General features: G+C 59.1%; 1 protein-coding gene across 3 annotated transcripts; it reads right to left on the reverse strand.

The window, feature by feature from the left end:
* Nucleotides 1-1804: 1804 nt before the first annotated feature.
* On the reverse strand, nucleotides 1805-17119 carry DEGS2 (delta 4-desaturase, sphingolipid 2). 3 transcript variants are annotated; one of them, XM_069465297.1, is made up of 3 exons: nucleotides 17024-17119; nucleotides 4455-5197; nucleotides 1805-2676 (listed from the first exon to the last, which is right to left on the reverse strand). In XM_069465297.1, the coding sequence occupies exons 1-3, from the start codon at nucleotides 17103-17105 to the stop codon at nucleotides 2530-2532; spliced, it is 972 nt and encodes a 323-aa protein (XP_069321398.1). In that variant the 5' UTR covers nucleotides 17106-17119; the 3' UTR covers nucleotides 1805-2529. The 3 variants fall into 3 exon arrangements, with proteins under 3 accessions (XP_069321398.1, XP_069321400.1, XP_069321399.1); XM_069465299.1 differs by lacking the exon at nucleotides 17024-17119 and adding an exon at nucleotides 7605-7677; XM_069465298.1 differs by lacking the exon at nucleotides 17024-17119 and adding an exon at nucleotides 7093-7367.
* Between the last annotated feature and the right edge of the window lie 10408 nt (nucleotides 17120-27527).

Raw genomic sequence — 27527 nt, forward strand, 5'->3', positions numbered from 1 at the left:
TGGAAGCGCTTCATTCAAGTCTTAACCTGTGATAAAATATTAAAATGAGGAAACAAAGTTCAGTTCCAGGATTTTTTTAGATTCTGCCTGACACAGAACACCAGGTCTACTCGTCTTTTTTGTATTTTATATTTGCTTATTTAAGTGTACATTTTTTTTGGGTTATAGAGAGGACACCCCCAAATCACCTGCTTCATTAGATGATTTCCAAGTTTTCTCCTAGGTGACGCTCTTAGTGCCTCAGCTGGCAATGACGGCCAGGCACGGTGTGGTGTCACCACACACAGCGGAGCCGTCTGACGCAGCTCCGTCCCCAGCAATCATGGTGTTGAAACTGTCCATGCACCGCGGTGTCTGTGTCCACACGGTAATAAACGGTTTACTGTCCACACCTTCGGGCTCCGGCTCTCACTCTCTTGCGCTGGCTCTCGGTGGCTCTTGGCAGGGTAGGCCCAGGACCATGGCGACAGGAGTCACAGGAGCAAGACAAGGTCTTCAGTGGGTGGCTGGGCGCAATCAGAACATCCAAGACCTGGGAGGGTGAGCTGGGAGGGTGAGCTGGGGCGGCTCAGGCACCTCCGGCCCGTGGCCTGGGGCTGGGCCGAGTGTGGCTGCGGCCTTGGAACACCACAGGGACTGTGTGCATTCTGGCCAGCAGGACCCCACGACTGTCCCATTCAGGTGGAGGAATGGGACTTGGGGCCCAGCAGGTGGTGGGCAAAGGAAAGGCGGCTCTGCCTCCTGCATCCTCCAGGGTCTCTGCCCGGTGGCAGCAAGTGTAGGCCATACGCCTGCCTGAGGCACCGGCTCCCGCCTCGCGGCCTTGAGGTCCTGTGACTATTCATGCTCTGGGTTGTCCCACGTGACCTCCCACAGCCACAGAGCACTCTGTATGCCCAGCCACCCTGAGGGCCACCAGGGGAGGCGCTCACCTCCGGGGCCCTGGTCTGCTGATGACAAGGGGCCCTACCATTTCCTGGCTCCTGACACACCTCGGCTGAGTTTCCACAGCCCTGAAAGACGGGCCGTGGTCTTGCTGTCCCCTGGGAGGCGAGAGGCCAAGGCTCAGCCCTCAGGATGGCTTCCCAGGTCTGTCTGCAGCTCTGAGCCAGGTCCAGGAATCCCACAGTCTCGGGACTGGGGGGGAGGGGGGGGCTCGCAGGTGGCCTTCAGAGGGCCGATGCAGCCCTGGGGGCTCCCAGCCCCTGCTGACACCCTCGGACCCCAGGCCCCAGCTTGTGGGTGCGGCCCAGACGTGGCCCGCTGGCGGGTGGAGGAGCCCTCTAGGCTCAGCCATGGGAGGGGCTGGCTCTCCGGTTCCGCTGGGCCTCCGGGCGGCCCGCCCAGGATCAAAGTCCTCGCAGAACAAGCCCTGGGCTCAGGCCGCTTGCCCTCGCCATGTCAGCAGTCAGACCACTCGGAGACGCCGGTGCCTGGCACCACGCGAGGCCACTCCCAGGCCTCCTCCCAGCCTGCCCTCTCCTAGGGCAGCAGGGACAGCCCCGCCACCCCCACCTGTGGGGCAGCCAAGCCCCAGCCTCAGCCTCCCTTCCCTAAGCCAGGGAGGCTGCCTTCCCAGGGCTGCGGGGAGGGCCTCACTCCGGCACCCTACTGCTGCCCGCCGCCTGCCTCTGGGACACCAGGACCCCTCACCCCACCCTGTCCAGCCCCCCGGCAGAAGGCAGCCTCCTCAGGTCCCAGCTGTGCCATCAGCCCTTCTGCAGAAAGGGCAGATGTGTGTCCCCGCTTCACACACGCTCCAAGGACACTGTCTGAGCCCCCACCTCTGAGGGTGGGGAGACGGACCCCGCTGTTGGGCCTGAACCCTCCCTAGGCTCAGGGAAGGCTTCCTGCAGGGGGAGGGTGGAAGGCAGAGCGAGGAGGTGGGCAGGCGCTGGGGTGGGACGGGCGGTGGTGGCTGAGGGGAGCCGGCCCCTGCAGAGCTCAGCCAGGGAGGGAGGGGCTTCAGGCCACACGCAGTGACCAGGCACGCCTTCCACTGTGCACACCGCAGAGGCCACCATTCACCGTGGCAGGGCCCCCGGGGAGCACCGCCCAAGCAGCAGCCACCATCCTCCCAAGGAGCCAGAGCCAACGGGACACGACTTGGGACTGGCCGGGCTGAAGCACTGCTCGGGCCTCAGGCTCCACCCGCGAGGGCAGCCCGGCCACCACCGCCCCTCAGAACACAATCCGTGGACTATGACACACACTGGATTTAATTTAGGGCACAGGAACACCAGAGAACTCGGCTCTGTGGCAACCGTGGGCACAGAGCACCTAGGTCACAGTGGGCGGGGCAGGGCCAGAAGGGGAGGCCTGTCCCAAGGCCCACAGCAAGTCCCCATGCAGACCTGCCACTGTCACCAGGGCTGGCTGCCGATGGCAATTCCAGGGCCTGCTGGGGGACAAGAGCAGCAGCCCCACGCAGGAGTCAAACGTGGCCCAGCCAGCCCTCGGGCGCTAGGCCGTGGCAACCGGCAGGAGCAACCTGGGGCTCCCACCCCCGGGATGGGGGTCCGGCCAGGCTCACAGACGGTCCTCTGCCAGCTTGCACACCCGCTTCACCCTGGCGTAGGGCCCCAGGGAGTCCTCAAACACAAAGTCCCAGAGCACCTTCACCCATGAGTGGTGCTGCGGCAGGTGGTCGTAGTACTCGGGCGCAATCTTCCGCACCTGCGAGAGGAGGGGCTGGTCAGGGCGTGCCTCGGCCGGGTGTCCTCTCCGCCACACGCAGGCACACACGCACTCACATGCGCACACAGCGTCCTCTCCCGGGGTGCCCATGCCCGCCTCCCTGCCTGCCCCCGACTCCCCAGGCTCCCTGAAGGCCGGTGCTGCCTGAAGCGGGGCCGAGGGGCCCAGGCTGAGCCAGGACCCTGTGGCAGCGGCGCCAACAGGCTCAGCTCAGGGGCCCTGCTCCAGGTGGGAGTCCAGGAGTTCACATGTGCCGCCTGCCCCGGGCCCACCCCCAACTTTCTGATCCAGGACCAGGGCTCCCTTCCCCTCCCAGCACAGCCTGGCGTCAGTCCTGCCGCTGGGCCACGGGGCCACGGGGCCACAGGCTGCTCTCGGCCTCGCCCCGCCAGGCCCTCACCCATCACACCCTCCTCTCCGCCTCAGTACCTGTCACTTCCCAAATGCCGGTCCTGCACCTCCTCTCCCCAGCCTTCACTCCTCTCCCAAGCCAGGTCCCACCTCCAGAACTGCTCCAAGCAGCTCTGCCTGCCACCAGCATGCAGCCTTGGCCCGGCAGGATGTCCTCCTGCCCCCAGGGAGCGTGCACCCAGGGCACAGGGCACCTGGAGCCCCGCTGCTCGGGAGGACAGCGGGGCTGAGAGACAGGGCCTGCACCTGGCGCCAGGGCCTTTCGCTTTGCTCGGGAAAAGTAAAGGCTGGTGGCTGACAGCGGGCACTCGGTGACCAGCTTGGGTCAGATCCTCACTCTGCCATTTCCTGAGCAGGTGGCGCCCCTCTCTGAGCCTCTGCCTGTCTGTGCAATGGGGGTGATGGATAACAAGGGCACCTGCCTCCTGGGCTGCAGTGAGGGTCAGGTGAGTGGCACCGGCACAGAGCAGGCTCCGGAACTGTCGGCGGGAAAGGAGGGGCAGGCACACGGGCTGTCAGACTCCAAGATCACATGGGCCAGGGCACACGCATGTGCACACAAACACCTGTACAGCCAGACAAGCACTCACAGGTAGCCACATGCACAAACACCTGCACTCACGCACAATCCCAGGACAGACGCGCTCACAGACTCGCACACTCGGGCACCCAAACATGCTTCCCACCCCGCCCTTGCGCAGGACACTTCAGCTCTTTCTAAGCAGCCAGTTGCCATCAAGGTGTCAGATGGGGACCAGCCGAGGGGCTCCTCCCCCCCCTTCCTCCCATCTCGTTCAGAAATTCTCCAACTCCAGGTCTCCCAAGGCAGAGCCAATGCCAGAGGCTCCTGCCCCCTGGCAGCTCAGGCCCAACCCCTTGGTTTGCAAAGGCCCAGCCCCACCCTGTCCACACTGGCCAAGTCTGAGCTAGGAGGGGGCCCCTGGAAGGTCACAGGGCAGTGACAATAAGTGAGCAGGCACAGGGAGTCTAGAGGCAGGAAGGAGGGTGCTTCACATGCAGTATCACCAACCCACTTTGCAGAAACGGAAGCTGAGGCACAGAGAGGGCAAGCAGCTTGCCCAAGGACACACAGCCAGTAAACAGCAGGGTGGGTTCAGGCAGGTTTCCACTGAACCAAGCAGCCCACACTACACGTGCCTCTCGAAACCAGCTGGGGAGTCACCTGTGCTGTGTGGCCTTTCCTAATGCCTTGGGGACCACAGTGGGAGTGGCCATCCCATGACCAGCACAAAAAGGAAAAGGTAGCCCAAACTTGGCCCAGGGCCCTCCCCGGGCCCCCCCACTTCCTGTGACACGCTCAGCCCCGCCGGTCCCCAGCCACATACCAGGGGCAGGTTGCAGCCCGGGATGCTAGGGAAGTCGTGGTGCTCCACGTGGTAGCCCACGTTGAAGGTGATCCAGTTGAGGGGCCCGTAGTAGGAGTAGGTCTCGTGGCCCTTGAGGAACATGTAGTGCTCGGCCACAAAGTGGCCCGAGATGGGGTGCAGGCCCAGGCCCAGGAAAGAGCTGGCCAGCAGGTAGGCCACGGGTTTGAGCCCCCACAGGGCAAAGATGGTGGCATCAGCTGCCAGCTGCACCAGGGTGTTGAGCACCTCCATGCGGGTCACGGCCTTGGGGTTCACGCAGAGCGGTCGCAGCGAGTAGAAGAAGGGCTGGAGCGCCAGCCAGAGCAGCTTGCGTGCCGGCGTGCAGAAGAGCCAGCCCTCGAGGCGCGTGGGCACGTCCACGTCCAGCCCGTCGCCACCTAGGTAGCGGTGGTGGTCCACGTGGTACTTCTTGAAGGAGGCGGCGTAGGGCACGCCCACGGGCAGGTTGGCAAAGATGGCAAACCAGCGGTTGTGGGCGGCGCAGCCTGTGCCGAAGGCAGCGTTGTGCGAGATGTCGTGGATGGCCAGCGTCAGGGAGTGGTTCACGCAGCCGCCGAAGACGTAGGCCCAGAAGAGCAGCCAGCGCCAGGCCAGCCCCCGCACCAGCCAGCAGGCCAGCAGCTGCGCCAGCACCAGCCCCAGCACCGTCCACTTGAGGTGCGGGTCCGGCCGCATCAGGGCCTTGATGGCCGGGTACTTGGCTGCAGGTAAGACAAGGGGGGACATCTGAGGCGTGGGCCACCACACGCGCTGCCCGCCCTGCCCCTTCCCTGCCTTCCCTCCACCCTTCCCTCCCTCCCTCCCCCTACCTGTCCTTGAAGCGCCCGGGTGGTGGCATGGCGACATGCAGCCCCGACCCAGCACCCTCTGCCCACCCTCAGAACCTCGGAGGGAGGGAGGGACGGCGTCACTGAGACCCAGCCCTGCCTTTGTGCTTCGGAGCCTTGGACGTGCACACCCACCTCCCCACCACCTGGGAGGCTCTGGGGAGACTTGCCAGAGTGGAGGGACTTGCCACCAGCCTGAATAAAGATCAGCTGTCAACACGGGTCACAGAAACGTAATGGCAGAAATCAAAGCAGCCACAGAGCTACGGCCACCCGGCCCCTGGCGTGCCCAGGCCAGCTGCGCACCCGTGCCGTGCGCCACTGGGCTTAGACACAGCCCAAGAGCGACAGTGTAGCCCGCACAGCCCCAACCCAAAGGGTTCCGGAGGGCCGGGCATCGGGGGCTGGGAACGGGACCACTGAGGGCTCCGGCTTGGTCTCAAGAGTTTCAGTTCTTAAAACAAGCAAGAACTGAGGGAAACAAGGTGTTGGATGCACTCATTTCACGTGGGACGTGTTTGTTATAGTATCTTGTACTTTTCTGTATTTTGTTTTACAAAAAAGGAAAAAACAGCAAGAGTGGGAGTTGGCCGAGCAGGGGAGGGCCAGGAAAGAGCGGCCGGCCTGCAGGGAAATGCAGGAGCAGCAGGGTGGGGGACACCCAGGCCCCTGGGGCAGGCAGGCCTGGGCGGCCGGCAAGATGGCTGTGCCTTCCAGAAACCTGGGGCTGTTCGGCAGGAGGGGCTGGCCGGCTGGAGGCAGAAGGTGGGTAAGGAGGCTGCACAGGAGGGACAGGGCGGGGGAGTCACCACACACCCCAGGTGACAGACACCCCCAGGTCTGCTCTGTCCCCGGGCTCCCCAGGCAAGGGCCAACAGACCCTCAGAGATGCAGCCATTGCTGTCACGCACAGGTGCGGAAACTGAGTCAGAAGGGCGGCGGCTTGCCCCAGGGCACCCCAGGTCAGTCAGCACTGGCCTCTCGGGTCCCCGCACCACCAGCATCCACTCCACCCCACCCAGCGAACAAGCGGGCGGCCTAGGCGCCCCTCATCAGGGCTGGCTGTGAAGAGGGTTCCCCAGGACGGTAGAGAGGCTGGGGACCCCGCCTGGAGTCGGCCAGGCCAAGGCAGAATCCGCCCCAGCTCTGTCCGAGTGATCCAGGAAGTGGTCCTGCAGCCAGGGTCCTCCTGACAGCCGACAGGCGAGGGGACCGCGGCTCGGGTGACACGGGGGTCAGGGATCCCCACACCTGAGGGCATGTCCCCGGCCTCCAGATCCCATTTGGTCACCAGCCTACAGGGTACAGTTACGTCTCTCCAGTGACTGGAGACGACAAAACACCATGTCTGAGAGAAACAGGACAGCGCGGGACTCTGCCCCAGGCGGGGAGACTCAGGCCTGAGACCCTCCCGCCCAGCTGGGGACCCCATTCCTGCCCTCTCTGGGCTCAGCGTCCCCGGTAAGAGGTCTCGCTCCCACTCAACCACACTGGTCCCCCCCCCAGTGCCACAGCCCACGTATGCTGGGAGATGCTGGGAAGAAGTCGGTGCCCACGTCCTATAACCCCAGGCCCACCTGCCCAGGAAGCCGACAGGGTCCCTGCGGCCAGAATCCCGGCGGCCCGCGCTGGGCCCTGCTGCCGGCTCACTGGAGCTGCCAAGCCCTGCCAAGCCCTGCCTCACCTCACAGCCACACGTTCCCGGCCCCAGACCAAGTGCGCAGCAGCCCCGAGGACACCCTCCAGGTGGCCCAATGTGCTGTCCCTACCTCTCAGGGCCCATGCTGCATGTGACCCCGGAGCAGCTGGCGGGGGTGGGCAGAGCTGGGACACCCCACCGCCCAGGCCCCCGACTCCATCCGCCTCAGGCCTAGCACGGTGTCACTAGCCTGGGACGAGCTGCATACAACGTGCAATCTCCCGGGCCCTCTGACCCCAGAGGCGACCTCCCTGGGAGCCAGCCAAGGAAATGACCCAGTTAGATCCACAAGATGACAGCCCCAGCACATGTGTAAGCAGAGCTTTGGCGACAGCACGGAAACCCAGCAACAGGTAACAAACCTCAGCCCCGCTCAACAGGGGCCCGGGGGTCCAGAGCCCATGGGGGGATGGGAGGAAGCAGAGTTCAGAGCAAGGTTCAAGTGCAGGCCAGCCCGGGTTCAAATTCCAGCTCCCAATAAGGGCTTCGTATCCAGAACAACTCAACAACAAAAAGACAAACCACCCAAATAAAACATGGGCAAAGGATGTGAATAGACATCTCTCCAAAGACGACATCTACCTGGCCAGCAAGCACACAAAAAGTTGCTCAACGTCGTTAGTCATCAGGGAAATGCAAATCAAAACCACAGTGAGGTACAGACACCACTTCACGCTAGGATGGTGCTATGGCTTGAGTGTCCCTTCCAAAACTCATGTTGCAATTTAAGCCCCAGTGTGGCAGGGCTGAGAGGTGGGGCTTTTAAGAGGTGATTGAGTCAAGAGGTCTCTGCGGTCAAGAACGTATTAACCCATTCACGGATCAGTTATCATGGAGGGCAACTGCCGGCTTTGTACAAGAGGGAGAGCGGAGCTGGCATGTCGGCCCGGGCAGCGTCCTCCCCACGGCATGCCCTGCGCCTCGGCACCCTGTGGCGGGTCCCCACCAGCAGGAAGGCCCTCGCCAGACGCAGCCCCTCGACCTGGGACTTCCCAGCCCCCAGAACCGGGAGGAATCCCCCATGGCGGGTACCCTGTTGTAGGAACGGAAAGTAGACCCAGACGGACGGCTGGGATTTTTTTTTAAAAGGAAAATAACAATTGTTGGTGAAGATGTGGAGAAACCAGAACGTTCGCGCATCGCTGGTGGGAACGTAAGACGGGCGGCGGCGGTACAGGAAAGCGAAAGGTCACGCCCTGGGAGCGGCAGCCCCTCCCAGAGTCACAGACAGACGCAAACAGGGACTTGGCCGCGTGTTCGCAGCAGCATGATCCCACCTGGGGAGGAACGGACGGACAAACGCCGTCTGTCCACGCCGTGGAGCGCTGCTCAGGCAGAAGAGGGAGGGAATCCTGACGCGTGTTAGCCCTGGACGGGCCTCGAGGGCGCTGGGCTGAAATAAGGGCAGCAGCAAAAGGACTAACATCGTGCGGTCCCGCCAACGAGAACCATCTAGAATAGACAAGTCCATGGAGACAGAACAGGTTAGAGGTTACCGGGGGCTGGGGCCGGGGTCGGGAGTGAGTTTCGATTCGGGGAGGGGATGTGTGTTGGAAACCGCAGCGTTGGCTGCACAACCTTGTGAATGTCATTTACGCCACCAAATTGTACACTGAAAAGTAGTTAACATGGCAAATTTTATGTTATGTATATCTTACCACCATAAAAATAAAAGTTTGAAAAAAATCCCAGCTTGGGGTGGGCGACCTCAGCTCCAGAGGCTCAGGGTCTGGGCTCCCCCGGAGGTCAGTGAGATGGGGCGGCCGCAGCCGGGGCCAGTCCTGTGCCGTCCTGGCTAACAAGAGTGGACCACGGAGGCAGCGGCCAAAAGGCAGGTGACCAGAATGTCACCCGCAGTCAGTCGCGGCTGTGTAATGTGTTGGAAACAAAGGTGCTGGGTGGCAGGGAAATTAATGGTTTTCCTTCCGGCCCTGCCCACTTTGCTTAGTGGTGGCTTCCCGGGTTGTGCTTGGGAGGGGACCTGGGACAGGCCTCCGTCCAAGGAGGCTCAGCCCTGGCAGGCGGAGGGAGGCAGGACCGTGGGGCCAAGGCTCCGGCGCCTTCAGCCACCAGAGCAGTACTTAAGATGCAGGAAGAGATTTGGCGCCTGTGGTGGGCAGAGTGACAGGCCCGAGAGGACGCCCACCTCCTCACCCCGTAGCCCGTGGCAGGTCCCGTGGCCAGGGAGAACCGAGAAGAGAAGGAACAAAGACTGCTAATCAGTGACCCCAAGATTCAAGATGACCCAGGGTTGTCCTGGTGGGCCCGGTGCCATCAGAAGGGCCCTCAAGAGTGGGAGAGGGAGGCAGGAGAGGAGGTCCCAGTGCTGTGACATAAGACAGACTCGTCCTGCCACTGCTGGCTCTGAAGACAGAGGACGCGTGGGCAGCCCCAGGATGGATTCCCACCGGCCCTCCAGAGGAGCACGGCCCTGGCACGCCCCGACTTCAGCCCAGCGGGCACAGGGCGGACTCCGACCTCAGAGCCCCAGGGTGACGAATGTGCTGTTTCCAGCCACCAGGTCTGTGGTCCTCTGTTACCGCAGCAACCACAAACTGACACAGCAGCTGCGAGAGGGCGAGAGGGCGAGAGGGGCTGACAGACCTCGCCAGCCGCCCCCCCTGGACACACAGGCCAGTCAGACCCAGCCCTGCCCTTTGGGCGCCCCTCCGCCCACCAGCCCCGACCGAGTGCCACCCACAAGACTCAGAGCAGGTGCGACTCTGGCAAGAGAGACAAAGGACACCTGTGGGCCACACGCTAGCGTTTCGCTGGGGGGGGGGGCAGTAGATGGGGGGCCACGTGACCAGGCCTCACCCCAGCTTATTCCTGCCCCAACAGGGGCCGGGTCAGGGGGACACTTCAGAGGGTGTGCCTCGGTGTCACCCGGAAAAATGGGTGCTGTTAACGGGGGCCCTTGCAAGGTGGACCTGGGCAGGAAGAAACATCTTCATGGCAAACAAACAGGCCAAGGGTGAGCGGCAACCTCAGGGAGGCTCTGGCCACGGCTCACGCAGGGAACTCCTGTGCAAAGTCCCCTGGACCTCTGCACACCTGGATGCCGGGGCTTCAGGGGCTCCTCCAGCCTCCCTCTCACCCAGGGGGTGGCCTCTGGGCACCAGCCTCCCCCCAGGCCCCTGAGGGCAGTGGCCAGCCCCTCACCTGCCCACCTGGGGACCCACCAGCTCACGGCCGCAGGCTTCCACAAGGCAGGCAGCTCCTGCTTCCCCTTGGAAGGAGGCCAAGCCTTGGGACAAGAGGGCAGGACAGGCCACGCCTGCACCAGGTGAACCACAGGTGGGAGAGCTTTGAAGCAGGGCCCAGGCCCCCGGTTCTTGGATCCAGGCCAGCACATACATGCCACCTTCTGTGCCCCTCAGCGGCAAGAGCAATGACAGCCTGGTCACTGTGACCTTGGACAGTGAGCCTCAGCTTCCCGATCTGTTGAGCTAAGATGATAAGTCCTACCTCTGGGGTAGGGCATGGGGTCCCCTCCACCCCTCACCCAGCTTGTCTTTGGGGAGTTCCATGCCCCATCCTCCTTTTCCCAGCAGTTTCCCCAAGGACTCGCCGCCCCTTCCGAGCCCCAGCCTTCCCTCCGCCGCCCCAGGGGCTCCACCCCACGCCTGCAGAGAGGAGCGGCAGGCACTTGGAAGGACAGCAGCGTCCACCCCGCCAGCCCCTTGCCCAGCCCCAGCTGTGTTGGGACCTCGCCGAGCTAGGTCTCCTGCCCACTGCAGCCAGCTCACTGAGCACCCCAGCCCCCAGGAACAATCCCAGCAACCACTGTCTTAGGCGTGGGGCTGCTCTAGACCGCCCACAACACTTGGGGAAAAGGATCGTGCTGATCCAAAAATCCACTGCCAGGACAGAGCTCCACGCTCACTCAATGCAAAGATCCACCACTTTCAATTCCAGAGTCTCTAGGTCCTGGGGGAGTGGGAGGCCTGGGGACACTGGGGACCCTGGGGACCGCCACCATGCAAGACCACACACAGGAAGAGGTTGAGGCTGAGGGCACTTTGGGTGCAGTCAGGACTTCGTAGTAACTGAAGCCGTTGCATGGAGGTGTCCAGCTGCCAGGGGTCAAGGAGGGTCAGGGACAGAGAGAGAGGACAGGCACCCCCCGGACTTAGCACGGACACAGGGCCTCAGCGGAGGCAAGGCAGAGACGACTGGGGACTCAAGCGCCACACGGGGCAGGGAGGCTTGGCTGTGTGGTTGAGGTGGGAGGAGGAAGGCCCTGGGGAGGGCAGGAGGGCAGGATGGGGACGTGGGTGGCATCACAGAGGAGGCAGCGGGCGTGCTGGTGCCGGTGCTGGCTGGCTGGATAGAGGGACACCCAGGGACCCAGGAAAGCATTACTTCTGGGTTCGCCGGTGACGGCTCTTCCCAAGGAGCGGGGCACCGTCCAGGCGGGCGAGGGCCCCGCGGGAACACGAGGGCAGAGGGAGGGGTTTCCTCTCTCCCTCCCTCACCCTCTCGGAGCTGGGACACAATCTTCTCCTGTCCTTGAACACCCAGCAGAACTGCCGCCTTCGGACTCCAGGACTTGTGCCCCCCGTCCCCCGACCCCGGCTCTCAGGCCTTCAGCAGCGAGTCACACCCTCGGCCTCGCCGGTTCCGAGGCTTTCGGACTGGGGCTGAGCCACCAGGGTTCCGGGGTCTCCAGCCTGCAGACGGCCTGTCGTGGGACTTCTCAGCCTCCACAATCGTGTGCGCCAGTTCCCCTAATAAACCCTCTCTCACGGACAGAGACAGAGAGCGCGAGATCCTACGATCCTGCTCCTCCTCTCTGGACACCCTCACTAATACGGGGCCTCTTCTAGGGGCCCGAGGGAGGGGATCCAGGGAAGTGAGGGGAACTGACTCGGCAGGGAGCTGCTGGGCCCCCTGGCTTTGCTCTCCATCTTTTCTGGCCACAGGAGAGGTGGAAAGCTGGAGGAGGGGGAAGGGGGGAGGGGGAGGGGGAGGGAGGAGAGGGAGGGGGAGGGGGAGAGGAACGAGTGCCGAGCCCTGGCAGCCCCATGAGGAATCGCAGGCCAGCATGGGCTGGGCCTGGCCCTGGCTGGACACCCAAACCTGGCCCAGCCAAGCTGGTTCTACCTGGCTGTGGGCGCTCAGCTGACCTTAGGTGTGACCCTGCCTGCTCGGGCCACCAGCCTGGATGGCAGGGAGCTGGGCTACACGCACGCCTCGAGGGCTCCCTGCTCCATGGGGCACCCTGCAGCCCAACACACACAGCCACTTGGAACCAAAGGGAAACAAACCCACGTAAATGGTTTTCTAACAACAGCTCCAGGTGGGGCCCAGGACAGCTGGGCAGCTGGCCACAAACAACAGCATTGCTAGAAGTCACGTTGTCCAGGTGTGACACAGGAAGGAGGAATCTGAGGTCCAGGGAGGCTCAAGGAAGGGCCCAACAAGACACAGCAAGACAGAGCCAAGACTTGAACTCAGGACCCTACTCCAGGCCTGCACGATGCCAAGCTGGGATCCTGGCACAGGTTCAGACTCTGTCAGCGCATATCTACTGGGCTATGTTGGAGCAAAGCACCCAGAGAAAATGCTGGGTTAGACTCAGTCTGACTGCTGTGTGTCCTTGGGCAAGCCACTGTCCCTCTCTGGGCCTGTCTCTTCACTTTCCATCTCTAAGGTGTCTGTGCCGATAGCCCTGCACTGTGAGCACACAGAGATGGGGTCTTTCCTGGGGGAGCATGGGGAAGGAGGATGCAGCAGTACCAAGGTGTGGGGACGTATGGCACCATCTACAACTGGATGTTCCTGCCAGTTTCCCAGGGAGGCCAACTGCCATCACATGACAGTCACTTGCTAGCTACAGGGGAGGTGGTCCTTGTCATTGCCTGTTGTCACCCAAGAGCTCCCCAAGTTTCCAACATTCCAATCTCCTGCCACCTGCTTCCTCGCTCCCGCTCGACCACAAAGCTGCTCAGGGTTGATGATGCCACCTGGTGGCCTCGGCAGGAAATGCTCAGATGTGACATCTCACAGTGGCCTCCTGGCCTTTCCCTGACCGGCAGCACAGTGACCGGACCCTGGCCACGCCTCTCTTCACAGGGACACCCGAAGCCCTTCTAACCCCCTTTCTAAACATCTTCCTCCCAGCTCTGGCCTGATGCTTCAGGAGCTGCCTTCCCACAGCTTCTACCGCTGCCACCTTGGGTTTTGAGCCAAAGCACAAGCCTAACCCTGTCCACTCAGTGTGGGAGGCACCTCGGGGACACAGTTTGACACAGAAAATGCAGAAAGTGGCCCAAAGTGCCTTCAGGAGTCACTGTGCTCCGCCTCCTCACCGGCCTCCGTTAAACCTGCTTTTCTTCCCACGGGCAAACACATGCACACGGTCCATGAGCATGCAGGCCCGGGTCAGAGACGGGTCAGAGCTCCACCTGGAGCTGGTGTCTCCACGGCTGGGTGACGAGGGCCCACAGACTCCCCTTGTGGCTGCGGCCAGCTCTGTTCTGGATTTTACCGCTTGCACTGGGAGTCCCAGCCCGGGCCTTTCCTAAGCAAATAATCCAGCGATTGCCAAGTCTTACTTCCTGGTTTTCTGCTTTTGTTTTTCTTTGATTATTTGAATGTTTTTTTGTGTGTGTGCCCTGCTTTTACAATTTAAAAAGCAAACAAAATTACAAAGCTGTTTGTTTTCAAAAAAGCAAATCCAAAGCCTATGTATTCCACCGGCCATGCCTCGCTTGGTTTCTGCTGAAACCAGTCACGCTGGCTCCATTCTCACCCTCTCGGGGCGGCATGCCCCAGCCCTGACCTAGGACACACAGTTCTTAGGGGCTGCCGTGGGACCACACTTTCTGAGGACACTGTGCCCTGGGAGCACGTCCCCATCTCAGGCAGGAGCTACCGATGGACTTGGACTCCACTGGCAGAGCTCTTGGAGCCAGCTCTCTGCAAGGACTTCCCGGGCTCTGACTCCAAGGCTAGGATCTTCATTGAATAGCCCTGGGCTCCCAGGAGCTCGGCACAGGCTGCTGCAGCCAGCCGGGTAGGGCAGGAGTTGGCCTGAGCATCAGCCTGGCCTCTGTGGCCTCCAGGCTGTGTGGCCCTGGGCAAGTCACTTTCCCGCTCTGACCCTTACTCTGCTGCAAAGAGATGCTGGCAGTTACACATGGGATTTCTCCGGGGCTGGGGACAGCACAGGCATCAAGAAAGCAGAGGTATGGCCGGGCGCGGTGGCTCACGCCTGTAATCCTAGCACTCTGGGAGGCTGAGGCGGGAGGATTGCTCGAGGTCAGGAGTTCAAGACCAGCCTGAGCAAGAGTGAGACCCTATCTCTACTAAAAATAGAAAGAAATGATCTAGACAGCTAAAATTATATATATAGAAAAAAATTAGCCAGTCATGGTGGCGCATGCCTGTAGTCCCAGCTACTCGGGAGGCTGAGGCAGAAGGATTGCTTGAGCCCAGGAGTTTGAGGTTGCTGTGAGCTTGACGCCCCGGCACTCTAGCCAGGGCAACAGAGTGAGACTCTGTCTCAAAAAAACAAAAAAAAGAAACCAAGCAGAGGTGAAGGGAATGCCCTGTCCTCAGGGAGCCACAGGCCTTCCCCTTGCCTGTCATTGCAGCTGGCACTCTTTGAGTCCTGGGCTAAACACTTCACACGTCACCTCTAACTTGCACAACTCCACAAGGAAGATGCTATTATTAACCTCTTTTGATCTGCCCAGGCCTCAATCTCCTCATCTGTTTACTGACACACCCATAGCCAGTGAGCGGGCCTTGGGGTCCTTCCCAGGAGATCAGCTCCACAGCCGAGCTCTTGCCCTCTGCCCCGGGCCCAAAGGGCTGTAGCCGTGGAGGGGAAACCCGGGCCTCTCATCCAGCCTGCGTCCTGCATCATGTGCTAGACAGACAGCAAGAGCCAGCCAGAGCAGGGAGGAAGGACATTCACGCGGGGGACAGCTGGCGCAAGTGCCTGGGAGGAAGGGAGAATGGCACACTCCAAGTTCATTAGCTCAAAACTGGTCAGGTGGGTAGGAAGCCACAGCCCCGATGGCAAAGGAGCATAGGCCAAGGGCCCCAGAGAGCCAGCCTCGAGAACAGGTGCTCCGGGCCCTGGCCCGAGATGCCTCTCTCTCTTCAAGCCTTCCAACCTTCTCAGCCACCCCCTCCAGAAAGCCCCCTAGATTGGTTCCAGGGCCTGTGGTTTCCCTTTTTAGAGAGACATCCTTCCCCATTCCTGGAGCACCAGGTACCACAGTGGGCATCTTCCCATCTGAGATCTCATTTCATCCACACACCTACTCTTGCCTGGTAGGATGACACACCTACTCTTGCCTGGTAGTCTCCATTTTGCAGACTGGGAAAGTAAGGCTGCAGCCCAGAGTGTCTGGATCCCTCCGGGGGGCTCTGGGGTAGGCGTAGGCTCCCACTCTGTGGACCATGAGCTCCTGTGGGCCGGGACTCTGCCAGCCTGTCTCCCAGCCTTAACCACCCGGGGCCAGGGGCCCAGTGAGTCCTTTGAGGGGAAGCTGGGGACAGAAACAAACAGGGCCAAAGAGAGCCCTGTTCCAGCCTAGCCCCACTTCAGACCTGCTGAGCAGTAGCCAGGATGCCTCCTGTCGGTTCACACAGTGGGGAGGGCGGGCCACGTGACCCCTAAGGTCCCTCCCAGCCAGCGCCAGCAGCCCACAGCGTAGGGGAGGGACCCTGGTGAGGCAGCACGGAGAGCTGGGCTCTGCTTGCCTCACAGAAGAACCCACCGGAGTCACAACCCACCTGGGGGCTTCCAGCCCCCGAACTCCCAGCTACTTCAGGGTGCAGTCACATTATAGTCACTCAATGTATCTTGTGCTTGACAGATTTCAGTTATAGTATGGACTCTTCCATAGCCTTGGGGTGGGGCAGGAAGACACCAAAGTGCAGGGCTCTAAAGAGTAAGGCCAATTGATTCAACTGCATTAAAAAAAATAAAGCCTCTGCGATAGCAAAAGATGAAGTATAAACAGGAAGCTATTTGCAACACATAAAACACAACGGTTAAGGCTTCCTATACAAAGAGCGCTAACACATTAACAAGCAAAGACCAAACAAACCCAAGAGAAAAAGAAATTCGCCAATTAAAATTTGAAACCAACCATCAAATAAATGCAAATTAAACGCACAACGAAAAAGTATTGTGTCCCCAATCTGGGCAGTAAAACATCAGAAGGATTATCAGGTGTGCCCATGCCAGGTGTCTCCAAGGCCGGCGGGGGGGGGGGGGGGGGGGGGGGGGAGGGGCGGGCGTGCGGCAGCCCGCAGCGCACCTGGCAGGATTAAGTGGTTTCTACCAAAAGCTTTTAACCCACGATCCCGGGTAAAGGACTGCACACCTGGGTCGGTCCTATCTGTGGGTTAGATGGGGCCACCTGCGTGAGTGAACGAGGGTGAATCCACTCAGGTAAAAATGACCTCGCAGAGACCACTAAGCGACAAGGAGGGGCGGCCACCGTGTATTAAGCTACATGACAAAATAGACGGGATTCTTTGGTACAATCTTTGGAGGTTTTTTCCAAAAGGAAAAAAGCGTGTCTCTCACAACGCGTTCGTACTCCCGCGTTCGGGCCGGGCTTGGCGGCGCTCGCCGGGTGGTCACGGCGGGCGACCCGCGGCCGGAGCTGCCTCCGCGGCAGGGTTGGCTCGAGCCCCGCTGAGACCGAGTCCCCAGGGCCGCTCCCGGCGCCGCCGCATCCCGAGTTCGCGCCGGGTCCGGGCCGGGAGTGGTTCCCGTCCCACTAGCTGGGATGCGCTCCCGGGCTCGCGCGCCTTGGATTCGTCGCATCCCGGGACACAGGCAGAGACTCGGGGGAGCTTCAGATTGGGCCTGGGGGCGGGGGCGGCACTTGCACGGCCCCCGGAGCCGGCATGGGGGAGTGCCCGCCGTGTCCCGCCGAGCAGGAGCGACCATCTGGGCTCGGGCTCGCCCGCGACTCCAGACTGGCCCTCGGGGCTGTCCCCACCCCCGGCGGGAGCCCCGCACTCACCGAGCATCTCTTTGCGCCGCTGCGTGTGCGGCTGGTCGGTGTAGACCCACTCGAAGTCGCTGCGTCCCGCGCTGTTGCCCATGCTGAGGCCGGAGCGGGCACCCAGCGCTGCTCCACTGTCGCGGCCCGCGCTGCGCGGGTCTAGTTCAGGGCGCGGGGCGGGGGCGGGGCCGGCGGCGGGGGCGGGGCCAGGCGCGCCCGGCCGGGGCCCGAGGCGGGGCCGCCCACGTGGGTCCCAGGCTCCGGGTCCGGTGCTGTCCAGACCCCGGGCGGGCCGCGCCGCCCACCTGCGCCCTCGGCTTCTCTCCACCTGGCTGGCACGCGGCCGTCGTCGGGTTTTACCAAGGCCCCTTGGCGGCTGAGCGCCAGTTCCCGCCGTGGCCCAGAGCCGCTCGCCTGCAGGCCTCTGGCTCCCGGCCCCGCCCCCGCCCCCCGAGGCAAGTAATAGCGCCCAGCTGGCAGGGAAGGGGAAGGCAGGAGTTGAACGGATGCGGCCGTGCCAGTAAACAGGAGCTGCTCAGGAAAGGTTCGATGCAGCAATTCTTCCTCCCTCTCCCCGCCCTTTCACGCAATAACGCAAAGGGGAGATGATGTGTCTGCAACAACCTCACGGAGGCGAGTCAGACCCACCCTCTCTTCAAGGAACTTGAGGTCTCCATGGGACACAGGACAAGGAAGTGGCCATTATGATTCAAGGTGATACGTGCCATGATACAGAGAGGCCCTGAAGCAGTTAGGATCCAGTAAAGGAGACTTTTGCATTGGGCCTTGAAGGATGAGTAGGAGTTCAACAGCTAGAAAAAGGGAAGGACATTGGTGGTAGAGGAAACAGCAGATGCAACAGCTCAGAAGCAAGGAAGAACCTGGACGTTCTTGAATGGAGAGTCCGGTATTGGGGGCTAGGGGCACAAGGCTCCTCATCTTCAAGTTCTCAGGGATTTTTCTCTTCCTCTTCCCACTCTTTTGGAGCTTTGGAGGGTATACCTGGGACACCTGAGGACCAGAGCCTGCCTGGCCTCTGCTGGGAGCTGCCTGGTAGCTGACTGGCACAGCAGCCAGAGCCACCTCAAGGCAGGAGCTTCCCTCCCATCCCCTGGAAGCCCACTGCCCAGGTGTGGTACAGCGGGCAGACCTCCTTCAGCCCTGGGCCAAGCCAGACCTGGCACAAGCCAGGAAGGAGGGCATGGGTGTTGTACAGCTGCCCGCCTGTGAGTCAGCCATGAGAAAAGGGAAGGGCACAGAGGCCGGATTCCCCATCCAGCAGGGAGACCCTTAGAGCCCAGCATTGCCCATATACCCCCGCAGCACCCAACAGGGTCACCGGCCTGGCTTGCACACCTCCAGAGACAGAAAGCTCATTGCTACGAGGGCACACGCTCTATCCACAGCCAGAAGGGCCCTCAGAAGCCATCGTACCAGCCACCACTTTACAGATGGGGAGACTGAGGCCCAGAGACAAGGACGGCCTTGCCTAAGGCACACAAGAATGAGCAGCAAAGCTGGGACAGGACCTCAGCCCTGACCCTTGTCTTAAAAATCTTGCAAAGCCAGAGCCTTCACCCCCGTGTTGAACTCAGCGAGATCTGCCGCCTTGATACTCTCACCGGAGCCCAGCTCCGCCCTCTGGGACACCACCAAGCCTGTCGGCTCCCTCTGCCCCAGGACAGGAATCCAGAAACCTCACCCACACTCTATCCCAGGACACCGCCTGTCCCGAGGAAACCAGCACAATGTCCTCATTTTCCAGATGAAGACACTGAGGCCAAAGAGGGGACGAGTCAAAGGGCACACTGGAGTGATACATGAAGTGGGATACAAGCTCAAGATGCATGACTCCCCGTCCAGCGCACTTGCCAAGTGACCCCAAGTCCTGGGGCAGCACGGCCATAGGAACTTGGTTTGGAGAACTAGCCAGGGGCACCTGCTGTCGCCGTCCCCCACCCCGTGCTTGGTCCTGGGAATGGAATGAAATACATGTTCATTCATAACGTGGTATCCTGAATGGGTTGCTGGAACAGAGAAAGGACATTGGATAGAAACTAAGGAAACCTGAGTAAATAATGGACTTGAGTTATTAATGTGTCAATATTAGTTCATTAATGGTAACAAATGCCACCATACTATTATAAGATATCAAAGGAAACTGGGTGTGAGTTATATGTGAATTTTCTACACTGTCATCATAATTTTTCTGTAAATCTAAAAACTGCTCTTAAAAATAAAGTTTATTTAAAAAGTAAAGTTTTAGGGGCTTTTGTACGTATATGTGTTGTTAAGTCCCTAGCAGCATTGGGAAAGAGGGGGGCCCCCCTGGACTGGAAACTGCCGTGGCGGCCACTCTTCAGTGACTCCGCGGCATCCTCCCCACCCCCAGGCAGCAGCCAGGTGGGGGTGCAGGCCCGAGGCCAGAGCGCTCGGGTGGCAGCAGCTGCCCGTGAGGAACAGCAAGTGCCTGCACCCAGAACGTCACCTGCAGCGCGCAGAAAGGCCTCCTCTGCCACGTGCTGCAGAAAACAGGCCAGAATACATTCCACGCAGCCCCTCCCGCCCGTCCCAGAGCCAGCAGAGTCAGACAGCCCATGACCCGGAGTTTGTAAACAGTGGAGGGAAGTCACACTGTGAAAGAAGGGCAGGGCACCCAAGGAGGGCAAGAGCTGAACACGTGAAAGACAGCTATTGAAGAAAGCACAACTGGATTGCAGAGTGAGAATAATACCTCCCAAGAGACACAGAGCCTATTTCATCCATTACAAAACTAGAGATGGACATTTTTAAAGTGCTCGTTTAAAAACAATCCCCTGGCCAGGCACAGTGGCTTACACCTGTAATCCCAGCACTCTGGGAGGCCGAGGCAGGAGGATCATTTGAGGCCAGGAATTTCAGACTAGCCTGGGCAACATAGCAAGGCTCCGCCTCTACACAAAAAGAAAAAAGAAAAAAAAAATTAGCCGGGCATGGTGGCCTGTGCCTATAGTCCTAGCTACTTGGGAGGCTGAGCCAGGAGGATCGTTTGAGCCCAGGAGTGGGAGGCTGCAGTGAGCTATGATGACGCCACGGCATTCCAGACTGGGCAACAGAGTGAGACACTTTCTCAAAAAAAAAAAAAAAAAGAAACTTTATTGAAATGGAGCATGTGAAGGAATACAGACACAAGGACGGTTCCAGAATCCCAGCAGCCGGTTAGCAAGACTTCTAGGAGGACAGGATGGAGGAGAGGCGACACTGGAAATTATAATTACATGTAATTATATGGCTATCTCTATCTAAAATAAATTATTACAACATGTATTTATGTGGTTGCATATTGCATGCTCCCTCCTCTAGAACGCCCTGTTTGTTTGCTGGTTTTGGCAAAGGAGATGCTCTTAATAATGATTTGCTGAATGAAGGAATGAGTGAATGGCTCACGTTAAACAAGCAACACGTAAGGATGCCTCAGACCAGAAGAAACACATGAGTCTTCAGACTGGAAGGTGCAAAGGTGACAACAACATTAAAAGTTGGTTCAACCACTTTGGAAGACTCCTCAGGAATATCTACAAAAGGTATAACTGCATCTGCCTTATTCCTCCAGGAGTTTCGCTCCTGGGTCTGTAACCAAGAGAAATGAACGTGTATATCCACCAAAAGGCACGTGCAAGGAGAGTCATAGCTGCTTTGTTGGTAAGAGCCACAACCGGGAGATGACTACAGTGCCCGGCCACAGGAGAACAGACGGACAGCTGTGATGATTTAGTGAGATTTAGTGCTCAAACTCTGCAAGCGTGCAGCAGTAAAGGAGGAGTTACTGGTGCTCACACCAACATTTTTATTTTCTGTAATTCTGATGCTTTGACTTCGTGGGGCCTAGTGGACCCTGCAGAGACTGCCCCACCCGGGACCAGCCAATTCCTTTTCAGATGCAAACGAACCAGTCCAGAGCCCACACCCACCACCTCCTCTAGAGGCTCTCACACCCAGGACCAACATTCCCTCAGCCTAATCCTGCCAGGGCCAGGTAACAAGTGACTCAGGACAGCCCCTCCCTCCTGGAGCCCTGAAAGTATTCAAACGAGCCCGTGCCAAGCCTGCTCACCCTGCCCTGACCGTTCCTGCCCACAGAAACCCAGCGAAAGCTCCGGCTCATATTCCCCCCCCCCACTCTCTCTGCCCCCACCACCGGCATGGCGTGTGCCTTTCTCTTGGGAGCTGTGAGTGACAAACTGCCTTTTCAGTGACAGTCCTCCCCCGATCTACCAACCTCACTACACCTGAATGATGATAAAGCCTGCATTTTAAAACAACTGGCACAAAGAGCGGGGTGGAATGAGATGGTGCGCCACTGCTCTTGGCTTACTAACTGGTTCCGCCAGACAGCAGTGGAACCAGGGAGGTGCCACCACCTGCTGGCGTGCACTTGTGCTTGGTGCCACCGCTGTCTGCACTTGCTGGGCACCTTCCTGTTCAGAACTCAGAAGTGGGCCAGTCTGAGCTGTTCCTTGCATGGGTTCCAGACTGATGAGCCGAGTTCAGGAAGGCACCTCCAGAGGAGTAAGGTGTGACTTCACTCCCATCGAAGCAAAGTGGCCTGTCCCTCTGATGGACGGGCCCATCAGAGGCCACAGCCCCGCGGTGGGGGCCGATGGAGTTTCTGTGTTCCCCTCTTTTCAGCCTGCCCCGAGGGAGCGGGGAGAGCTCCTCTCCCCCTGGAGGACCTTGTGACGCATCCCACCCACGGGAACCGGCGCACAATGCTCAATGCAAAAGAAAAGGGGGAGAGAGCATGTTATCCCTGCCCTGCCTGAGACCCCCCGAGGAGGATGCACAAGAGACTCAGGAGAGGACAGTGCTCACATGTGAGAACCAGCGGTTCCCGAATACTGATGAGGCCACTGTCACTCTCCAGGAAGTGAGTGCAGACCCTCCAGAGGGCACCTGGAGAGGGAGGCCACCACCTCAGGATAGGGCCCCTGGGACTTTATCTGATAAGCACCTAAAAGGGAAAAAAGGAGTGAGAGAGAATGGTAAGGGACAGGGACAAAAAGAAAGAAAGAAACAAGGAAAAAATGTTACTCACCTAGAGATCCAAGCCATTCTAACAGATTTTGATTTTAAAAGAAGAAATAAGAAAAAGAAAAAAAGAGGAGGACAGGCCCAGTGCTGTTGCCAGAGGGCTGCCCCGAGGCGAGGCGCCCCCCCTCTGCCCCAGCCTGAGAGGAAAGTCAAAACCCAGGGGCCTGAAAGCCTAAAAGGGAACAAAGGGGCGGGATCTACAGTGTCTATCTAAAAATAGATACAACCAGTTATAGATATAACAAACATATAACACAACGCATATACTGAAAGGATTCACATAACAAAAAGATTAAAAAGGCACCGATTGGCTTCTGTGTCTCCAGCACAGCTTCTGAATGGACTTCAGTGTTTGCACCGATTAACAAAACTCCACGGACTTAATCACCCTGGGGTTCAAATTATCATTATGCCTGGGGATCCCACTAAATTTAAACATTGTTCCTCCTGTAATCTTAGGGAAGTAACTTAATATAAAAGAGCGGAAAAATAGATAACACCGCACTTTAATGGCAGCCTTGCCTAAATTTCCATAGGCACAGCACCCATTGCGGCAAAATAGCCCACGTCGGGCATAGACGCTCTAACAGAACGAATAATAAATTAAAATTAAAGTAAGTCTTTGGTGCTTACAGATTGGCTTGCTAATGGGCCGTGGACCCCCAGTTAAAATAGCTAATATGGCCCAATATAAGTTGAAACAAGGCCTGCAAGGAGTAAAACTTGTTACGTAAAACCAACCTAATGGAGAGGTGACTGTTGCCCTGGCGTCTCCATGCGACAGCATGATTGTGCCTGTTCTTCAGCCTGGAATAACAAAGCGCTCCCTGGGGGCTCACTGCAGCCTGGATGCTGTGCGTCCACCCTTTAACGCCCCCGTGCCCAACACCCAACGTTACTACAATGACTGACTCTACCCAGTCAGCGAGTAAGTATTCCGCTCTGACGGACTTGGCCACCATGTTCTATTCAGTGCCTACGTCAACAGCCTCAGCTGCAGTCTGCCCTCACCTCCAAGGGACACGACACAGCCACATCAGGCTACCCACGGGGACCTCCGCAGCTCTGCCACCGCACACGCCTCTGCAGACAAGCTTGTCCCGGCACGCGCCATCTCCAGGAGCACAAGCACAGCAGTACGTCCATGACATCCTCCTCCATGGAGAGACTGTCTGACGCACTTGTTAAGGACATACAAGCCCAACATCTTTTAATTCTCTCTGGGGTCTGGTGGCAACATATTCCTCATTTACAAATTTTGCTTAATCCTACTGATGTTGCTACTTATAAACTGGCCAACTTTACATAGGGTTCCTCCCACAAAAGGCTCTAAATCTGTCCAAATTAAAATCAAGAGTCACTCGTGTTGGCGCCCCCCGAGACTCCTGTGCTGAGGAGGCTTTGGCGACTTCTCGTTGGGTGCCCTGCAGTCTCCGGACCACCTAGGGTGGCCGTCAGTTGCCCAGGGACTTCTGAGGCAAGAAACTGTCTCTCCTGGCTTTGCAATGCACCATCAAAACAAGCTGCTGGCCAGGTGCTGGGCTCTCCTGGCAACAGAAGCCGCCCAGCCCCCGACCCTGTGACCACACACCCCGCTGCTCATTACACACGGGGTCATGGGCACAGCACCCCACAAGCTCGGTGTGGCTGCCGAGGCCTCCCCGAGACAGATGCAGGATATTCCACTCATGGGAGGGAATGGCCTCGCCAGCCTCACACCCTTGCCAGGGGCCGTGGTGCTGGGGGAGGCTGCCCCTCTCTGGGACCCCCCCTTGGGATTAACTGAGTGAACAGAGACTGTGGGAACGGCACTGCCGACCCTCCTACGAATGACGGAGCCCGGTGGACCCCCTGGGCTTCCCCTCTCCTAGCCACAGTGTCTCTGACGGAGGACAGGACCCCGGGGCCTGCGCAACTGGCCAAACTTCAGGCAGTCCCCTTAGTACTGCATGTGCTGGCCAGCAAATGGCCCCATCTCCACGTTTGGTACAAACTGTTCAGGGTGAAGAACTCTGGGACTGTCTTGCCTCACAGATACCCAACCTACAAACCAAAGCCACATGCGTCTCCGCATACCCTAAGGCCTTGCCAGGTCCCTCCTTACCCGCTCAGAGCCACAGACACTCTGACAGTGACCAAGGCGCACAGTTCGCTTCCCAGAATACACATCTCAGGGCTCTCGGAAGAGGCATCCAAGGGCACGGTCGTCCCGCCGGTAGGCCCAGGTCGCCGCTTCAGCTGAGAGATGATCGTGTCTTCGAGCAAGTCCTTTCACAGTCCAGACCACAAGTGACCCCCAAGTGGACCTTTATCTTGCCCCAGGCCTAATCACTCTCAGTTTGAGGTCCCTTGGCAAACTCTCACCTCCCATCGGTTTTTAAAAACTTTCCCATCACCCTTTCGTGTATTCAGAGGAGACATGTCACCTCGTGGACAAAGACTCACTCACAAAATAGGAGGCCCCTTAGTAATGTCCCCACTGTTGTTATAAATTTTTGATCTTGCCCCCATCCCATAAGGGCTGGAGGACAGATCAAGGGCACATGTTCTTTTGAGACCCTTAAACACAGATTGTCCCACCAGCCAGCCAGCTGCTCACCTGACATGGGACCCATCTGAGCCCAAACGTGCACACACTGAACAGAAGCCCGCCCGGCGCTGCGAGCTGTCCTGCCCACCGTCGTCGGGCTCCTTCCTGTTGGTCCGGGCGCTTTCACTGCTCTGTAACCCAGAGGCCCAGGCCCTCCGCGTAAGCCACTGTTCCGAGCAGGCATGGCAGTGCTGGTGCCCACAGGCCACTGAGTTTGGCTCTGCAACCCCAAAGACCTTTCCAGATTTCCTGTCACCTATCAAACCGGCAACTGAAGCGGCAGGCCAGCAACAGCTGGCCAGACGGAGCCCCGCCTGGCCTGTCACACCACACAGCCATAGAGACAAGCTCCACAGCAGCCCGAGGGGCCACCCAGAAAGGATTCTCCAGTTCCACACCCCAGACAACCCAGCCCTGGCTGGGAGCTTGCTTCCGGAGGTGACACCACCTCACAGGCCATGGCCGCAACCCACGACCCCACTGTGGGAGACGACTTCCCCACAGACACTGACACCTCTGCCCCAGCAGTGGCCCTGGGCTGCCTCTCCCAAGGCACCAAGTGGACACAGACGTGCACTGCTTGCTTCCTGGAATAGCGGGGCTTCTCTTCCGTTTCCTGAGCTCCTCGTCTGCTCCTTTGGGTGCATTCCTTGCTCTCTGCGGGTTTACACCCCTACACGCCAAGGCCTGAGGAGGAATCTAACAGGGGTTACTGGGATCTGTGCTAGCCCAGAAGGGGGTGGAGATTGCCACTTCCCCACGAGGCGCCTGTCTCATCTAAGCCACCCCCTGCACCTCTGGGGAGAGGACCACCCACTCCCCAGGGCCTTTCCTACTCTCCGGGCCCAGCTGCCACCACGACCCCCACTCACCTCTCCAGCCACGAGCCCTACAACCACCCGTTCTCCTTGGTTACACAAAGACCGCTAGTCTTTACACATACTGTACTGAACTACGAGTTCATGTCTTCCAACAATAGACCTGCTGGACCTTCCACTCTAACCCAAAGACACACCAAGATATTACTGTGCGTCTGTGGGAACCTGGTTGTGAGCCGTCCCACGAGGGCTCCTTCTGCGTCTCCTTCATCACTCTTTCTACGGTCAAAATGAAATGTTCCACGCTGTTCAGGCAACGTATGCCCTACTCTCTAAAAGCCTCCTCTATCATCACCCAAAGTTTCCTTAATATTACGGAATGTCAAAGCACCATAGGGCCAATTGTAGGAATCATGCCACTTTGTTTTCTGTGACATCCGGGGCCTTGCTGACCCTGGAGAGACCTCCCGTCCTGGGGCCAGCCAGTTCCTAGAGATAGCAGGTGACTAGCTTGGGAGCAAACTCGCCACTCCAGAGCTCGTCCCCCACCACCTCCTCTACTAGGCTGTCCCACTCAAGTCCAGTGTCCCCCTGCCCTGGTCACCTGCGGCCAGGTGCCAGACAACTCCAGACAGCTCCCACACCACCGGCCTGCTGAAATTACTCAAACCGGCCAACCCTAAGCTCACTCACCCCGCCTCGCCCATTCCTTCCGCAGAAACCACAATAAAGGCTCTTGCCACGTTTCCCCTGGGCCCCCTGCCTCCTGCCGGACCCTGGAGCTCCCCACACGGCCCTGCGTGGTGTGGCGAGCCCTCACCTCTGGGACTGTGCGTGACAAGCCACTGTTTCAACGGCAGTCGTCTGCTGATCTGTGGGCCTCACTGTGCCAGAATAGTAATAAAACCTGCGTTGTAAAACGTGGATGGATCTCACGGACGTAATACTGGTTACAGGAGTGTGGACCTCAAGCTGTCTTAACATGCTTTGTGTGTGTTACCCTTTAATCAGAAAGTGAACACAACTTGAAACAATAACAACAACAAAGTCCAACGGCCCTCTAGAAACATTGTAGAGAAACTTCTGAGCAACCAAAATGAAGACAGAAGTCCCAAAATCCTCCAAGAAGAAACAGAAAATAATTGCCTATAAAAAGGACAACAGTCAGACCGGCCACAGACTTCTCAGTGATGGTGTGCGCAGGAAGGCCTTGGAGCAGGGTGGTCCCTGGCCACCCCACTGTCCTCTCCCGTCTCCCAGCGCCATGCACCCCCAGCCTGCCCCCGTGCGCTCAGCCCAGACCAGGCCAGCTGTGCCCATCCAGGCCACACCTGGGCCCACTCCTCCGACCACCATCCATGCTGGTCTCCACTCCCTCCCCGAATTCTGCATGCCTTCCCTATCTCTCTTCAAACCTTCATGCCAAGCCCAAGTGCCACCTCCTCCCAGAAGCCCCCCATCTGTCAGCCTGAACCAGTGGCTTGTCCTTCCACCCTCGCCCCAACACTGGTCACTACCTCTGTGGTTCTGCTAAATCATGTCTTTCCTGTTCGGTCCAAGGAACGGCACACACAGCCTCTGGACACAGGCAGACCCTGCTGGGATCGTCTCAGCCCTTCACACGCCAGCTGACCTTGGGCAAGCCACCTCACCTCTGAGCCTCAGTTTCCCTACCTGTAAAGTGGGGCTGGTAGGTAGTCAGGATCTCTGGCTCTTCTAGGGACAAGGGTGCCCAGCTTTGGTGCTGTCTCGAGTAGTTGCACCATGGGAAGGATAAGGGTGGGCACTCCGTTTCGGTGTTGCCCCACCCTTAATCCTATCCGAGCAACTGCTACACCTGGGGAAGGAGGGCACGCTTATCAATCTGGGAATTCCCTGGCCCAGGCCAGATAGGCTTCAGAAAGTGACCTAGAGTAACCCAAGGGTGATTATTATGCCATTAGCTTGAATCTGCATCGTGGTTCTCACACACACACTGCCCACCCCGGGGCGGCGAGGGAGCTCGTAAAGGAGGGAGACCTGCTGATGATTTAATAACAACGCA

The sequence above is a fragment of the Eulemur rufifrons genome, chromosome 2 (genome assembly GCF_041146395.1).
Source record: "Eulemur rufifrons isolate Redbay chromosome 2, OSU_ERuf_1, whole genome shotgun sequence".
Lineage (NCBI taxonomy): Eukaryota > Metazoa > Chordata > Mammalia > Primates > Lemuridae > Eulemur > Eulemur rufifrons.

Excerpts from the sequence above, each read along its gene's own strand:
- DEGS2 (XM_069465297.1), bottom strand. The coding sequence starts at position 17,105 with ATGGGCAACAGCGCGGGACGCAGCGACTTCGAGTGGGTCTACACCGAC. Across the intron at positions 5,198-17,023 it reads GCGGCGCAAAGAGATGCTCG|CCAAGTACCCGGCCATCAAG; the intron begins GTGAGTGCGGGG and ends TCTTACCTGCAG. Across the intron at positions 2,677-4,454 it reads CGGGCTGCAACCTGCCCCTG|GTGCGGAAGATTGCGCCCGA; the intron begins GTATGTGGCTGG and ends CTCCTCTCGCAG.